The following is a 17,277-nucleotide window of genomic DNA, read 5'->3' on the forward strand; positions in this document are numbered from 1 at the left end:
TGCTTCTTCCCTTCTAATACTTGCATTTCCCTTCTCCCCCTTCCCATTCAGTCCTCCTTCTCCACTCTTCTTCCTAACTCTATTTCCAATTTGCTCCCACATCTTTCCTCTGTCACCCTATTCCACCCCAGTCTTTTTCTACATCACTCACATTCTTCTCACCCCCTCTCCCTGCTCTACATCTGAGCCAGTCCACCTCTGAGCCCTTTTGCCACACGGTCCCTCTTGCCCCGCTCCGCTCCACTCCGGCCTCTGCTGCTTTGATAACCACCCTTCTCGAACTGCCTCTGGCCTTCTTCCACCACATGTCGCTTTACCACAATTCCCCCTCTCCCTTGTCTGTTCCTTATTCGTCTTCTGCTTTCTCATCTGTCCACGCCCTTTCTCAGTCTTTTTAGCGCATGGCTTCTCTCTTCTGCCCTTTTGCCCCATGGTTCTCGCTCGCCTCTTTTATCTTCCAGTCTGGATGGCTTCCAGTTATTTTACCCTCCTGCGCAAAATCTTACTATCCACTCTTGTCTTTCCCCCTCACCCGACTCCCTTCCCATCGCCTCCTCCCTCTCATTTCCTTTATTCTTCTGCCTTCCAGTTTGTGGCCTCCCCGCTTTCTGGGCTCTCTGCTAGCTTCCCTTTATCTATCTTTCCCTTGTGGTTCCTCCACATTGCCTCATCCCCCCCCCCCCCGCCCTCCATAGTTTCCACTATCTCTGCACCAGGTGCTGGGATTTCATTTCCCATCCGCATCATTGAGTCTCTCCTTTTACCTTTTTCTATAGTGCTTCCTTCCGGATTCCTTGCGTTTCAAAGAGCTATGACAAGAAGTGTGATGTATTACCCAACTTAATTGTATTCAATTCATTGAGCTTGGAGGCAGCACGTATTGCCAAGTCAGTCCTGCTGGGATTCGAACTTGGAATTGCAGATTGCACACAAAGATCCGAGGCGAGCACTTAACTCGCTCTAACGTAACTCCTCGGATCGACTAATCAGATCCACCCAAGCTAATTGCCTTACTGTGCCCAGGTTTGAACTCCAAAGGGCAGGAGGTAGCAGCTTTCCGGTTTTAGCAGCTAAAATGTGGAATTCATTACCTACTATCCTTAGAGCGGAGCCATCCTTCCACAAATTCAGAAACAACGTAAAAACTTGGCTCATTCAGAATGAATGTTAACAACTAATCTCCAACTATGTAGATGTCTAATGTCTTTAACAATCCATTTTCCTGTATTTTCTCTGCTTAGTCTAGCTATACTTTGTAAAATAATTCTTGCTGATTCCTAACGTTACTAATGACCTGCTGTAACTGTAAATATATGTGTTGCTCAACTGTAAATTGCACTGCTTGTAACGGTAAGAAATGTGCCCCGATGCCCCAGCGCTTGGCACGCTATATAAATAAATTCAATACAATACACCAGTTTACTGGGCTTGATCACTTTGTCGTTTTCCACTTTAAAATATTAATATGGATATCTGTGTCTCTTTGGGAGAACGGGGAAGAGAACAAAGTACCGGAAAACATTCAAAGTGGCTCTGGTATTTAAGGTGGTTGAAGGCAGTATGTAGGCAGGGCAAGCGGGATACGCTGGTAACTGTGGTGTCGAGTGTAGGGTCAAAGAGTGACGCATGTATGTTTGTTTATTCTTCACAGCTCGTCAATGGTATCCCCAACTTCAGATTCAGGTGCCAGGACAACAGCAGTGAGGAGGTGCCCTATCTACCTGTTGTGAGCGATGGAGCGTGGCACTTGATCGTACTGCAGGTGGACCATTCCTCCTTCCGTCTACTCGTCGATGGCTCTGGCAGCGTAACCTCCCACCGCCTCCTAGAGCCATGCGAGCCACCTCCCTCGGAGGAAGAATTGATCCTCGGCGGACGTCTCCACCATCAGCCTAAGAGGGTCTCTCAAGCCTTTAGGGGCTGCCTGAATGCAATCAGCATCGATGGGAAAGACATTGCACTTGGCGGAAAAGAGAAGACTGGTAGCATTGTGGAAGAGGTGGGCATCAAGCCGTGCTGTGCCCATGACGGTGCTTGTGTGAGCGACCCCTGCCAACATGGAGGCATTTGTGCTGAGATCCAAGGAGGAGGTACGTTCCTTTTCAGTCCAGGTTTCCTCACCTCTCCCTTGGGGCGGAGTCACTGCTTCTAGATGAGGTCTTGCCTTTTTGTAAGTCTACTGATCATTAAACATGCAGTCCCGAGGGTCACACCTGCTGAGATTACTGTAGGTGATATTTCTGATTGGTCTCTAGGTTCTGACTAGTGTATTGCTGTTGTGATTTTAGAGGACATCTACAGTAAGTTCTTCCTGGAAGATCCACTCTAGGGTTTTAAGAGGGGATCTGTTGTAGAGTCTCCAGCGTAAATCTGAACCATTCTTTCGGGAATATGTATGTTTCTATGTGTGTATGTCTCTACGTGTGTTGTATGTATTCATGTATATATGACTAGAAATGTACATGGCGTGACCCTGGATGGCAAGCAATCTCGCACTTTACCTGTAAATAGGGCTTTTAGAGGGGCACAGGTGAGGCAAGGGAGTCACGAATTAAGGAATGGGGAGGAGGGTTCATTCTTTTGCTTTTCCTAATCAATATTTGACAGGGTCTTCAGTTCTTTCAGTCCCAGAATCTGGGGCCATAGCAGGCACAGGCCTGTTTCCTAGTTTTCTATTTCCTGCCCTTCTTCTTTCCCCGCACGGTGAAGTTGAGGTTTCCGGGATTGCATTGGCTCAAAGAGACAGCCAGGAAGGTGTTTTAGTTGTTATTGTCTTGTAAGTGATGCAGGCTGTCTTGAACAGGGGGAGGGCTGGTCCTGAACCATGTGAGTGTCTCGACAATTTGAACCTTAAAGGAGAGCTTGCTGTTGATGGTCAGTCAGTGAGGTTTGGTTAGGAGAGAGTGAAGGGGTGAGTCAACTGAGCCACATATTGGTCAGCCAGTGTTGGATTTGCACTGACCATAAACCTAGTCTTGGTCAGGTCCCATTTCGGCAGGCACTGAACATCTAGGACTGATTGAGGGAGAGGTAGTATTTTAGGCAGTGGCTGTTATTAGCTCAGTTGACTTTCACATAGACCTGTTGGGGCATCTTGATGTCGAGAATGTGTAGGCAATTCCCCACAGGTTCTATGAAGAAGATATAGGCAACTAGGGACCTTACATAACACTGAGGGACTCAGCAAGTGCAAGAGCAGCATTTGGATCTGTAATTGTCTCTCTGGTATAACATGTATATGACGCAAACCAACCGATGGCCAAGATTTCATTTCCCATGCATGTGGCCGGGATGTTGAGAGGTTCCCTGTGCTCGGTGGTGTCAGAAGCGGTAGCATTCAAGAAGGACTGGTAGCCCATGGTCCCCTTTGCCCAGGATGTGGAGAGTATTGCCATTGGTTTGGATGGTGGTTGCCTAGGTACTAGACAAGTGTGGCCTTCTTCTCAATGGGAAGATCTGCTCTTCCCCAGATCACCCATTGCTTAGCTAGGTTCTCACACTTGTGGCAATCTCATGTTTTAGTTCCCATAATAGGAGAGCAATATGGCTCTTAGTAGCTGACTTGGAGTCATCAAGCATATCCATTTGTGCTTAGATCTCAGCGGCCCTTGTTATTTTGACATGGACACCTTTTCATTGGTTTAGGTTCTCTTTGAGAGGATAACATGTCCAAATATCGTGTTAGGATTACTGTTTTGTGATTCGTTTTTTCACTGTTTCATTTCTCGTCAGCACATGCCACATTTGTTGTCAGTGTGTTCATTTGTGTTGTAAGGTGGGTAGCGTTTTTGTTTGTTGACCCATAGTGCCGGAGATGCATGGGATTCGACTGTGTCAGAATATAGATGAGTGCATCAAGTTGGGAGTTTGTGTATCTGGAGGGTTCAGCGGTAGATCCCAGGTAAATTAGATTGTTTCTAAGCGATGCATGGAGACATTTTTAATGGAACATTGAGGGTGACATTGTGTTTGGGTTGTCCGTAGCAACAGTGAAAGGGGAGGTTGGCATTTGATATCGGCTGAGGCTGTTTTTACTTCTTTTTATATATGCTTAGGTTTTGGGACAAGCTGTCTGATCTACTGGCAGCTGTGTTTTTGTGGTTTCAATTTCTATACATATGTCTCAGAGGTAGTGTGGGATGTGGATGCAATCCTTGTGAAGTATGTGACTTTATCAGTGAAGTTGCATTGCTCTGTGAAGCTCAGTGGATGAGGTAGAATGTTGCTGCCTGAATGATGAAATTAAGAGGTTGGGCTGGTTCTTGGAGGGTGCAAGCTCAAAAAGTGTTCTAGTTGGCTGCTAATCTTCCTCCAGTTTGACCTCTGCAGTCCAGGTAGTGAATGATGTAGCCCGTCATGATGAGGATGGTGAGGGCATGTGCAGAGAAGGAGGAGAACCAAATCCACTTGACAATTGCGGCAAGGCTAAGTTTGGTGGTGAGGCCAATGAACTCTGGACTGCTGACAGCTGTAGTGAGAGTTGATCATGTGGTTGGGTGAGTGTTAGGGTAGTGTAGGGTGGATGGTTGTGAGTGGAATATTAGGTTGTGATGGTTGAAGCAATATGAGTGCAGTTTACATTGTATGTGTATGCTTGCATGGAGAGGGTGTACAGGATGGGGGAGTGTATGTGGAGGGGGACACATGGTTTCAGTCTTACCTGAGTTGGGGGGACAACTTGTATGTATGGCTTCCAGAGAATATTGGATCATGGTCTTTGAATGCAAATTTGTTCTAAGTCTTCCGATGCTGATTTGACGTAGAGTTTCCAGGCCACATCTGAACTGGTGCCTCCAGTGGCATCTTAACTGGGACTTCCATGGCAAATTAAAACTAGACTTTGGATGGAAAGCTCATGTTTGGCTTCCACAGCGCGTTCACACTAAAGATTGCAGGGCACGCCTGAATGATGGTGTACAGGGAAAAGCCCACTTGGGTCTTCCAAGGCAAATCTGAATGAGGCCTTCCAGGGCTTCCAGAGCATATTTCAAAAGGGGCTTCCAATGAACAACCAAACTAGTTTTCCAGAGCAAGTCTGGACCACAGCTTTCATGGCAAATCTGAATTAGGATTTTGATGTCAAATCCAAACTTGGGACTTCGTGGACAAACTAAACTAGGATGTGAAAGGCAAGATTAAAGTAGGCTTTTAATGGCAAATGTAAGGAAGGGCTTGCAAGCAATGTCTGAACTACCATTCGCGGATCAAACACTGATCATTAACCTGCACTCAGAAAGTGCCCTGTTACGTCCTGGTTTCAATAATTTCTGGGGAACACAATCTTGTTCTCCTGAATTAATTCTCACTGACCCCCATCATCTAGACATGTGGTGTGGCCAAGGGATCGCCATTTGTCCCACCTTTGTCAGTCTCTACTTGAAACCTTTAACTCAGCACATTCTTTCATTTGGCTTCAGGTTCTAGGCCACAGCCAATGAGACCCGCATCCGACTCCGGATTACTGCTAGTAGGGATTTCCAGACTTGCTTGACAGCCAACGACAAGTGCATGTGACGGCTCTGGCAAAAGCTAAATACTGGCAGAAACGAGATGATATAGATGGGGACGATAAAGGCAATGAAGACACTTGAGGTGCCTCTTTCTAACCAGGTGTCAGGGGCTGTCGCCCTACCCACGCCCACAGGGTCAAGAACATGGAGTTGAAAGCTAAGCACTCTCTTCCTCTGATCCTTCAGTGCGATACTGTGAGGAGTGCTGGCTTCCCACAGCTTAAATTACATAAAATCCTCTATTTTCTCAGCTCTAACCACAGTGTATGGTGATCACCGAAACCTTATCCTCCACTCTCTGCATTGGGGTTGTCCGGCACACCTGATTAAACAATTTCATTTTATTCTTAACACAGACACTCGCTTCCTTGCTGGATCATTGAGTTGTCAGCACATAGCTCCCATTCTGCATTTTCTTCATTGACTCGTATTAGCTTAGAAGATGCACTTTAAGGACTAAAGACCTGGTTACAAGTGTTGCTATATTTCTTTTGGACATACTACAAAAATTTTAATTTATTGTTTAAAGTGCAGACCTAGCTCGAGAGCAGCGGAGCGCTGTACAGAGTGTTGGTAGGCAACATTTGGGCTGGCATTGTTTAACAGTTGCGCAGTACTGTGAGGTCTGTCCATTGGTATGTGCGTCCATTGGAATAGTCCTTGGTCAGGTGTTGCTGAAAGAGCCATGTTTTGAGAGATTTACGACATTGGAGAATTGTGAGGGCATTCTGAACCGACAACAGGATCAAGTTGCAGAGGGTGGGTGCATGCCAAGAGAAGGATTGTGTGTGAGTCCTCTCTTTGCGGACAAGTTGTGATTTAAGTCGGTTGCCCAATTTGCTGTTAGAGGAGCATGGGCCACCAGATATGTGGATCGTAGCCACCAAGTACGCTGGTGTGCTACTCGTGATTGCTTTGTAGATGATACATGTAGTCTTGAACAGTGTCCTGGCTTGGAGTGGAACCCAATGTAGTTCACGTAGGATGTGGGTAATTCGGTCACATTTCCGTGGTCCCGTAATAAGACGTGATGCAGCGTGGTAGGCTGCTTTTAGGGAAGCCAAGTGAGCAGCTGGTAGCCCCGTCAGGAGAACTTTTCTTAGTATCCATTATCACATCCACTAAGCATGCTGTAACTTTACGGGTCCCCGTAATTACCAGTTATGCTGACCCAAATGTTATTCCACATTTTTGCAGTCCAATTTGACCAAAGTAATTGCCGCATTCGGTTTTACTTTGGTGTGGCAGTAATTATTACCACAAAAAAGCAGACTTACAAGATGACTTTCATGTTTGAGAGTCGTAGTTTGGCGGCATGGTAAAGCATGCAGCATTAAAAAACAAGGGATGTTTTAACTCTACCGCCAAATTTTTAATCAGGCCCAAAATGTATTGCCTAAAACCGGTTTTACCAAGAGACCCTCTCTTTCTTAGAAATAAACTGAAAACAATATTATGCTGTTCGCCTTCTTCGTCCAAGTTCTTTGTAGCATCTTTCCACATGCTTTTCTGACTTGGCTCCACAGATGTGGAATTTCCTTCTGGTGGAGGTGGACCATCAGATATATAGGTCTAATCGTGTGCCCTTCCGCAAAAGGAAGTGAAGTCCAGGCTTTCGCCATAAAGTGCATGTTAGCAGCAGTCTTGCTTCTCATTATAGCGACCTTTGGGTAAGGACCCATCTGTTTCAATTCATCAGCATAGCATCGCATCGAGGCCTTAGAGAACAAGTCTGCACGAATGCTTCTAGGTCAAATCTGAACCAGGCGGTCCTGAGCACATTTTAACTACGATGTACTATGCAAATATAATTCGTCTTCCCTTAAATCTAAACGAGGTATTCCTTGTCACATGGGAACTCAGTCTTTCTAGAAAAATCAAAACCAGGAATCACTGAGAAAATCTGAATTGGGCTTTCAAGGACTAAACCGAACTACGCCTGCTAGGATAAACCTGAACCAGTCCTGCCGGGGTAAATCTGGACCAAGCCTGCCAGGATAAACCTGAACCAGTCCTGCCGGGGTAAATCTGGACCAGGCCTGCCAGGGTAAACCTCAACCAGTCCTGCTAGGGTAAATCCATCCAGGCCTGCCAGGATAAACCTGAACCAGTCCTGCCAGGGTAAATCTGAGACAGGCCATCCAGGGAAAATCAGACCTTGGCTGGCCAGAGCCAAATGGGACTAGGATGACCAGGGCCAATATTGATATAGGCCGTCCATGGCTAAGTGGAACTAGAACTTCGGTGGTAAAGCTGCTTTAGGGTGCTCGTGGTGATCATTATTCAGGCGGTTATTTGCCCATGGTGCAGAAATGGTGCACAATCTTGCATGGATGTACACAGGCCGCTTGATCTCCTGCTCACACTGTCGAAAGGCTACTGGGGAGGGGGCAACGGGGGGGGGGGGGCAAGACATTCAGCATGTTTTCAGTTTCAGGCAAACCTTGGTGAATAGTTGGTTTTCAAGGAAAATCGAGTTAATAGAGGATATTTCAATTCTAAAAAAAAGAAAGAAAATCATTCATCCCCTCCAGTTCCGAAATCCCCCTCTTTAACACCTTCTCGGCCAGTAGGGGAGACACTTCGTCCAAAAAAAGGCAGATATAAATAAAAGCTGACCACTATTTTTGTAAACAAGTAAATGGCAATGTATAGATTTATAGAAGAAAACACCTTGGTAGAGCTCACGCAATTGTCTCAACGGGTACCTCTTTTACATGGGGCAGGGAGTTCAGCCCCTGCACCTCCCCTCACGCCAATTTTGACATCGTAATTATCTCACATTAAAAGAATCTGTCAGAGTGCACTACCAGGTCTGTGGTGTGGGGCTTCTCCTCCAGATTCAAATTTTCTGCATGCGTTATCAGGTACAGGATTCCTGGACGATCCCCCCTCGCCCCCCCCCCCCCACCCCTGTGCCTGCTTCCAGAGCAGGACATTTCGGCGCAGCCGGTTTGCCGCAGGAGCTGGTTCAGCGCGGTGGCCCGCGCCGAAGTGACCGCACTGGGATTGATGAAAGAAGCATTGGCTTGACGTCTGTGCTATTCGAGCCAGCAATTACTTATTCTTTCTACGTTCACTCGTCCGTCCGTCCCTCATTCTCACGCTTCTTTCTGAAAACTTTCTATTCGGTCTCTTCTAGCTGGATGCTACAGAGGGGAGGAAGGGCAAACACTTTAGATTTGTATTTCAAACTCCCACGCACTCATTCATACGTTCGCATGGATGGGCAGGCATATACTGCTGCGCCAAAACATCCCAGCGCCAAAACATCCCATCGCCGAACTGGCCGCGCCAAACCAGCCTGCGCCAAACCGGCAGTGCGGAAATAGGGTGTACAGCCTGCTTCCTCTCTATGCGGACAATCCAACTGGATGCTTGTCATGCACGCCTGCTCATACGGCAGAGATCTGTAATGGAGGTCGCCATGAAAAACATAGCTGTCGCCATTTAAACAGTTCCCGATTTCTTTAAGAAAATGTTAAAAGCAGGCAGAATCTGTAGGAATCACTGCGTCTCCGCAGACATCTGAATATCGATCACTGCAGTGATTCATAAGGATTTGCTAGAAGGACGAGAAACCTGTCAGGGAAGCGCTGGGTGAGGTTTTCACACAGGTTTGCTGCTTTTTAGTTTGACTACCATGTGGCGCCTAAGTGCCACCTATGAACCGAAACGATTGCATTGGAGTACAGGTAGGGGAGAAATTACGTGTTATGTGGTATTTGTATAGCGCCTACTACCATTGTTATGGCTTCGAAGTGCTGTGGGTGTGGAAGGCCCTTCCGAAGATCGGCGTCTGTGCAGTCATGGAAATAAAAGAGCCTTACATTGCTTGCAAATAGTCATTAGACTTAGATGACTTCCATTTCTAGCATGTTTAAAACATTATAAAAATCTGGCAGGGCATTGTGTTCAGGCGCAGAGATGACTGCTATGTCAGTGACTATGTGGTAGCTGGACTGAATTTTCTATGTGACTCGGCTGTAGTCTATGGGTTGCAGTGCAAGAGGGGGAATCAGTATTTAAAATAGTCTATTAACCGCTATGGCAACTGTCTACAGTTGAGGGCTCTGCTATACTTTGAATGCAGAACACATTCATTTTATTTTATTTTATTTTTTGGGTTTGTAAAGCGCACTGCAGCCCTCTAGGCAACGAGGTGCTATAAGTATACTTAAGGAGGCTTGCTTGTGGGTTACAATAAGCGGCCCAATGTGTGAGGCTTAACAACATACAGTTATTTATACAGTTGAGTTACTAAGTACAAAGTTCTACAATACAGAGTTTGTCGAGTTCAAATTAAAGCAGGACTAGAGACATACATGAGGGATAGACTCTTTAGACAAAGAGCCTAGTTTTTAGGGCCTTGCGGAAGGCGGCATGGGACTCGATAGATCTAATCTGGTCTGGGAGTTTGTTCCAGAGAGTGGCAGCCATTGTTGGGAAGCTAGATCCTCCAGCACGCACTCTGCATGAGTGAGGTACCGTGATGCGGTTAGCATAGGCAGTTCTGGCAGGTCTGGAGGCTGTTTTGCTGGAGATCCTTTGCGTAAGGTATCTGGGGGCGAGGCCGTGAATACATTTGTGGGTTAGGGCTAGTGTTTTGAAGCTGACCCTTTCCTTGATAGGTAGCCAATGTGCCTGTCTTCTGATCGTAGAGATGTGTTCCCTGCGTGATACGCCGGTGGCTGCCCTTAAGGCATTATTCTGTACTATCTGAAGTTTGCCCAGGTTCTTTTGGGATGTGCCAATGAAGAGCGCATTGCAGTAATCCAGTCTAGAGCTGATGAGGGCTCTAGCTATGGTGATACAGTTCTGTTGGGTTAGGAATGGTCTGACAGCGTTAATCAGTTTAGAGTGGTAAGCTGCAGAGGATGCAATGGCGTTGACCTGCCTGTCCATGGTGAGGCTTGGTTCAAGGTACACGCCTAGTGTTTTAATCGTTTGGGATACTTTGATAGGGATGTTGTCAATTGTGAATGTTTGGTTTTCTTTGGCAAGTTTATTTAGAGTGAAGGGGGATCCTATCAGCAGGAGTTCTGTTTTGTCACTGTTTAAACAAAGCCAATTATCTGCCATCCAAGATTGTATGGTGGAGTAGATGAGGTTGAGGGTGTTAGAGTCAGTTTGGCCATGCACACTGAATAGCATATAATCAAGGAAAAACCACCTGCAACCCTGCACTCCCACCACTGGCTTCTTGGACACAGGTCCCATTTCACTAGCTCACGTTGCTATTGCAAATCCCTCTCTTATCAATACATTGCATCCTATGTGCAGCAAAACAAGCACTTGTGGGTTGGCAGATAAGGGGGAAGGGCTAGGCACTTTGTAAGCTCCAGTCAATTACCAGAGGAGGGACACACAGCTTGTGAGTGTTTCTTGGGTATTTACCCTCCCATGTAGTAGCATCACATGTTAGCCTGCCATTGTTTTTCTAAGCAGTCTGCTGAGAGTTAATGACTTTATTGCAGCTGTAAATGGCTACTGGTGCAATAAAAACGTCTTAACCAAGTGTGCTTTCAGCTACTTGATTTATATCTGCCCCTTGCACTCATATCCTGTTAACAGTTTTGGCTTGAAGTATTAGATAGACATTTCCCCGGTCCTGAAATCATGTGCCCAGGTAATCACTCAATGTTCGAGCTGTTACGATCTTATGTCCAGGTAGTACCTTCATATCGGTGCCAGGCAGATGGCTATCCCATACCTACCCAAGAGCCCAAACTGTTGGCTTTGCCCATGCTTTTGGATATGATGGGAGACTCACACAGTAGTGTGGTCTCACTCTTCAGGAGTAGGGGGTGAATCTAACGCTTGCAGTACACCCCGGGCCTCATTGCAAGTACCTGCAGGGGGTATTCCCTACACTTCATCTCCAGCAATGGTCAGAATTATAATTGCCGGAATTGCCACAAAAAGTGAGTCCTCCAAAAATGGCAGTGGAGTCTGGTGGCACTCCATAATGGGGAGGGAGCATCACCAACCCAGAGCTAAGAGGATTTAGAAAAAGTCCCGGTCTGGAAGGAAAGGCAAACGAGTTGGTGGTATTGCCTTGAAGAACACTGACAGATTCATCATCAGCCATGCCAAGTTTCTCGACCAGGTGGGAGGGAGATGTTGCTCCAGAAAGCGGTAGAAAGACATTTCCCCATAGGAGTGCATTGGGGTTTTCATTATTTTAGGCCGGAGTTTTACTCCCCCTGCTGGAGGCTCCCGCGAGTTGCGGGAGACTTGGCATGTGTGTGCACGAGGCGACCCCCATGTCTCTTTGGTAGTGTGTCCCACACACCTGGCACTGCGGCGTGAGTGCTTGGACGTGCCCTTCACACCTTGGAACAGCTAAGGGTGCCTGTCTAGAGCAGGAATGCGGGAAGGGGTGGCGGGGGGGCAGAGGGCGTGGAACGACTCAACTCAAATCAAACCATTTCGGCTTCACTCGTCATCCCTTGAGGTGGAGGTCAGTGTTGGCTTTCAGTGCAGCGAGCCGGGTGCATGTGTGCGTTTGCTGAGAGGAGGCGGGCAGAAGGTGTGGGCGGTGGGGGCGTGGGGCCGGTGAATAGGGGAGGGCGAGTGTGAATCAGTACGGTAGGTGCTATGGGAGCTCAGAAACCGCACAGGCCTTTCTTGGAATGGCTCCTTTGTTTGGGGATTTTTTTGTTGACAAGCCTGAGGCTCACCGTCCCACACCCTGATGGCTGAGTGGCAATTACAGGCAGAGCCAAGCCCTTATCCCCCTCGGGCCTGAAAAGGCTGCTGTCAGCAAAGTTAAATGGATACAAAAGGGATGTGTAATTGCAGCGCAGTGGCAGACATTTATGTGGGTTGTCGGTGTGCAACTGTGTATGTGTTTCCCGAGATTGTGTTCCACCTGACTGTCGATGGAATCACGTTCTATTGCAATCAATGGCCTTTGAGTGGTGGGGTGTTATGTTTGTATCTGCTTTTTGCATACTTTTCGGGGTACCAGAAGGTAAAAGCGTATTTAATGTGGTATATTGTCCTCTTTGTTATCTTTCTGTGATCTTCTGTGTGTATCTATTCATGTGAAGCTGTGTGATTGGGCACCTTTGTGTGTGTGTGTTTGTATGCGCATGTGTGTGCCTGTTTGTTGTCCACCCTTGCGCCTGTGCATGCATGTTAGTTTATCTGTGTGCCTTATCTGTGTACACTTCTGTGTGTGTGTTTTGCACGTGTGTGTGTGTATGTGTGTGTGTGTGTGTGTGTGTGTGCCTAATTTTCGAACACCCGGGAGCAGCATCCAATTGTTAAAAACAGTGCGTAAAAGGTTTATGCATTACATCATGCCTCAGATAACACTCCAGGCACTCACACTGGAAAAAAAAAAAAAAAAAAAAAAAAAAAAAAAAAAAGATAACACTCCAGGGTATTTTTTTTAATGGTGGAACTGCGGCACAAAATGGACTTGCCATTATGCAGCTCCGCTTCGCTACCAGCAAAGTCCAAATGCGATTAAGCCTGCACGTTATTTTCTATGCAGGCACAAATGCATTGAATTTTTTATGCAGGCACAAATGCATTGGATTTTTTAATGCAGGCAGAAATGCACAGAATTTTTTATGCAGGCATAAATGCATTGGATTTTTTAATGCAGGCAGAAATGCACAGAATTTTTTATGCAGCTACAAATGCATTGGATTTTTTAATGCAGGCAGAAATGCACAGAATCTTTTATGCAGGCACAAATGCATTGGATTTTTTTATGCAGGCACAGATGCATTGGATTTTTTAATGCAGGCAGAAATGCACAGAATTTTTTATGCAGGCATAAATGCATTGGATTTTTTAATGCAAGCAGAAATGCACAGAATTTTTTATGCAGCTACAAATGCATTGGATTTTTTTATGCAGGCAGAAATGCACAGAATCTTTTATGCAGGCATAAATGCATTGGATTTTTTTATGCAGGCACAGATGCATTGGATTACTAAGGAATCTGCCTGCTTTTTACACTGGCTCAAAGCCGCCTGCTATGCATAAAGGGTAGGTGGCATTTACACTATTTGCACTATGAAGTGCAAACATAAAAGCGAAAATGCGATTTTGCTTGTTCATAATCCACAAAATGACAAAAATTGCACAGAAGCGGACATTTTGCGTGTAAGCGTGAATGTAACTGGCCCCCCTCTGTGCAAGGTACACTTGTTTCTAAAATCACCTGTGTGTGCACACATGTTTAGCATCGAAGGTTGAGCATACGCATGAAAAGATGTTTGGAAGTCCCCGAAAGCGCACTGCATGCTCTGCTGGAAAGATGGCCCATTGACTGCTTCCATTGCATGATGTGCTGTGGACGGAGGGACATGGCGAGAAGGCTCACTGATCTGTGCCCACCAGTGACATATGGATAGCTGTTTGATATTTATTTATTTATAGCCTTTGTTATATGCCCAACCCGGAGGTATCACGGCGTAGGTTACAGCAGTGCTTGGCTTGTCTGGTTACAAAGAGAGAGCGATACAATATAAGCATTTACAATTAGATCAGAATAAACATTGGTACAGGTGCAACGAGCGTGGTTACAAGTGAGTCACAGATAGGTTATGTAGTAAAGTACTGATATCATGTTAGCGTTACAGAGCAAACAGAGCTGATATGGCGTGAAGAGCAGGTAGCAGAATTCGTGTTTGTTAAAGAGCCAGCCAATATCAATTGCTATTGATACTGTATTGTATTGCATTGTTTGGGTTGATAAAGCCAGCCGTGTTCTACATCCTCATTGTCCCCTCACTGTAGAACTGTGCTGAGGACAGGCTCTTTATTGAGAGAAAACACTTTACGTGTGTGTGTGTGTGTGTGTGTGTATCTATTTGTAAAACTGTCTGATGTTAAAGGGCTCCATGCACTTTGCATATCATCTGTATAACTGCCTACACCCTAAGGCAATGCAGGCTTAGGCCTTGCACAAACCCTGCATGGTTAAGCACTTTGGGCTTCATTACGAGTTTGGTGGTAATTCCATGGTAAATCTCCCGAATTAGCGGCAAACTCGATTACCATCACTTGGTCCTGGGGAGTTACCACAGGATTACAAGTGGTGGTAGGGCAGTGTAATTCAGTATTTTTGAGGATTCTTTTTATCATTGGCAAAATTACTGTGCAGAAAAAACATGCAGTAAATACGCACATTTTGGAAGTCAAAGTGAAGGCTTTACCTCCAGCAACCACCACCTTTTCTCCCAAAAAATGGCGATTTACTGCACGGCTTTTCCGCAAGACGTGAATCCGCCAAAACCTATAATTTGACAGTGTGGGGAAAACATAGGTAATTCCATTACCTGCCCAAAAAGTGCCGGTAACGGAATTACCGAACATTTTTTACCACACCGCCACACTTGTAATGAGGTCCATTGACCTTAATTTACAACTCAACCTCAACCAGGTGGACGTGCACAACTGATCAGGGCATATTTGCGGGTGTAAACCCATGTTCGGTGAGGCATGGAAGCTACTCTCATCTTCCCTCCGCATCCCGCCTGCCTGCTCCCTCACCTTCCTCTGGTCACCTCTGACCGAATGAAAAATAAACTAAAAAGCAATGCACTTACCCCCTGGACAGCGCCATCCACTTCTTCACTTCCACACACCCATGCTGAACTCCTGGCTGAAATAGCACTGGTCACCCGGCCACCCTCTGATCTTGGGCACAGGTCTCCTCCCCGCCAGTTGCACCCCTGCACTGCCTCCCTGGCATCCCCCGCACTGGGGCTGTTGCTGTATCCCTACAGCCCCCTATCAGCACTTGACACCTGATGTCTGCACTTACACTTGCCACCAGCCGGCTGCACTTTTACTTATTGCTTATTCTATTTATTTTACTGTCGTTCCCATGTACTGCACTGGCCCCTCCCACTTTTCCCCTCCCCACTGCCCTGCACTTCCCCTCCCCACTCTCCTGCACTTGCGCAATCGGAATGACACCTGGCCTAGTAGGATCGTTGTCTGTCTTCCCTCTGTTCCCCCTACCTTGCCTCACTGCGCCTTGAAACACTTGTGTATAGGCGCATTATAAATGCCATATCATATCATATCACATGTCAGTGACACGGAAATGTAGCAGGAGCTCGGCTCAATCCCAGTTTCCATTACCATGGTCTCCATGGTGAATGTCCTTCTTTTGTTGTGGGCTCCATGTCGCCTGATTTTCTCTAAAAAATAAGTCTCTTAGCACCTTAGTTGGTAGCACCGAGGTCCCAATCAAGACAATCCAACCCAAGCGTTGGTGGCCTCTACTGGCGGGAAATGGCTCTGAACCCTCAGTCATGGCCCCGCTTCGCTCATGCTGTCACGCGAACTGGTGGGCCATTACCAGCTTACACTTCACCTGCGTGGGTTTCTCGCTTCAGAATTAGAAATTCTGGGTCGGCCAAACCCTAGTGAATTCAGAGTGTGCAATGTTTTGAGCATCCGGAGAGTGAACTCCGAAGGGTGATTCAGAATTGGAAGAGAGGTGAATGCATCTCTTGCAGCCTGCTTATTTCTCCAGCAGTGGCCTTTAGTAGAGGATTGCCTCTGTGAAGAGGTAAGGCCTGTGGCCTGGAAGGTGACCCCTGAGGCACATTTCTTCCATCTGAACTGTGCATCCAACCTCCTCCCACCTTCTTTTCTATATCTATCACCCTTTCCCCAAATGTCTCCTAGTCTCCATGTAATGTCTCCACCTCTCGCCTGGATCGCTGCGGTGATGTTTGATGCTGAGGGACACCCTAGTTGGGACTCTGATGTTGTCAGCTAACCGCCATTAATATGGATCAGTTCCATAGGGGCGGTCATGGAATCCAGGCAGGCACAGAGATGCAGGCAAGTGCAGGCCCACTAGAGCACCCAGAATGGCACCCACATGTATGCACCCCATTCCCTGCACCTCTCATGGCATGAGCATCCCTAAGTGGCAGGGGACCTGGTACGATGTCCCTATAGGCCTACCGTACGATCATGCTCTTGCACCTCTCCCAGTGGTCCATACATTGATGCAACTGCCTGCCCCAAGTGGTCATAACCCCGCGCACGCACCCCGCTTCCCCTGCCCCTCCTGGAAGCCTATGCTGATGTAGGGCCCTTCCGCCATTCAGAAGGACCTGGCATTTACAAGGAATAAATATGGCGGGAAAGAGAAAAAAACAAATGTAAAGCAATACAGAAACATAAGGGACTCCTCCCACGGTACCCTAGACCCACCAGCCACCAGGCCACGAGAAACAGCGGCTGGTGAAGGGTCTCCACAAGCAGTCACCCTGTAGGTGGGCACAACCTTTAGATGGAAGGCTTTTCTTTTGAACACCTGTGCATGAATGGTTGGTAACAATGTTTATGCTCCATTAATCTGATTACTGACCAATCTGAATGTCTCTCCCAGGATACAGCTGCATTTGCACCCCTCCGTTCACCGGCCAGCACTGCCAGCTGGAGGGAGACCCCTGCGCAGCCCAGCCCTGCCTGCATGGGGGCACCTGCACCACGACCCTTACTGGATACGCCTGCCGCTGCCTGAGCCAGCACCAGGGACAGAGGTGAGATGATGCTTCAGGTCCCAACATTTTCAACTGTTGACACACACGGGGCAAAAGATTTGCCTTCCTCGTCTTACGACAATGTGAAGCCCTCTCAGGTCACTTTTGGTGCAGCTTCCCCTCACAACTGCACTAGCCGATCAATCTGGCCTCAGAAATCAATAAAGCACACAGGCCCGTCAATTCCCACCACCGTGTCTCGTCTTCCATAAATGGCTCCATCGGGAGCCAAA

At 47.0% G+C, this 17,277-nt stretch overlaps 1 protein-coding gene across 1 annotated transcript in view; it reads left to right on the forward strand.

Annotated features, from left to right (window-relative positions):
- The window catches only part of FAT2 (FAT atypical cadherin 2), a 262,307-nt gene that overhangs the window by 234,656 nt on the left and 10,374 nt on the right, over positions 1-17,277 (forward strand). Inside the window, exons 21-22 of the mRNA XM_069654000.1 lie at positions 1,652-2,090; positions 16,891-17,044. Coding sequence (XP_069510101.1) covers positions 1,652-2,090; positions 16,891-17,044 — 593 coding nt within the window. The remainder of the gene's footprint in view (positions 1-1,651; positions 2,091-16,890; positions 17,045-17,277) is intronic.

This window comes from Ambystoma mexicanum, chromosome 3q, assembly GCF_040938575.1.
Source record: "Ambystoma mexicanum isolate Mex_15411 chromosome 3q, UKY_AmexF1_1, whole genome shotgun sequence".
NCBI classification, from domain to species: domain Eukaryota; kingdom Metazoa; phylum Chordata; class Amphibia; order Caudata; family Ambystomatidae; genus Ambystoma; species Ambystoma mexicanum.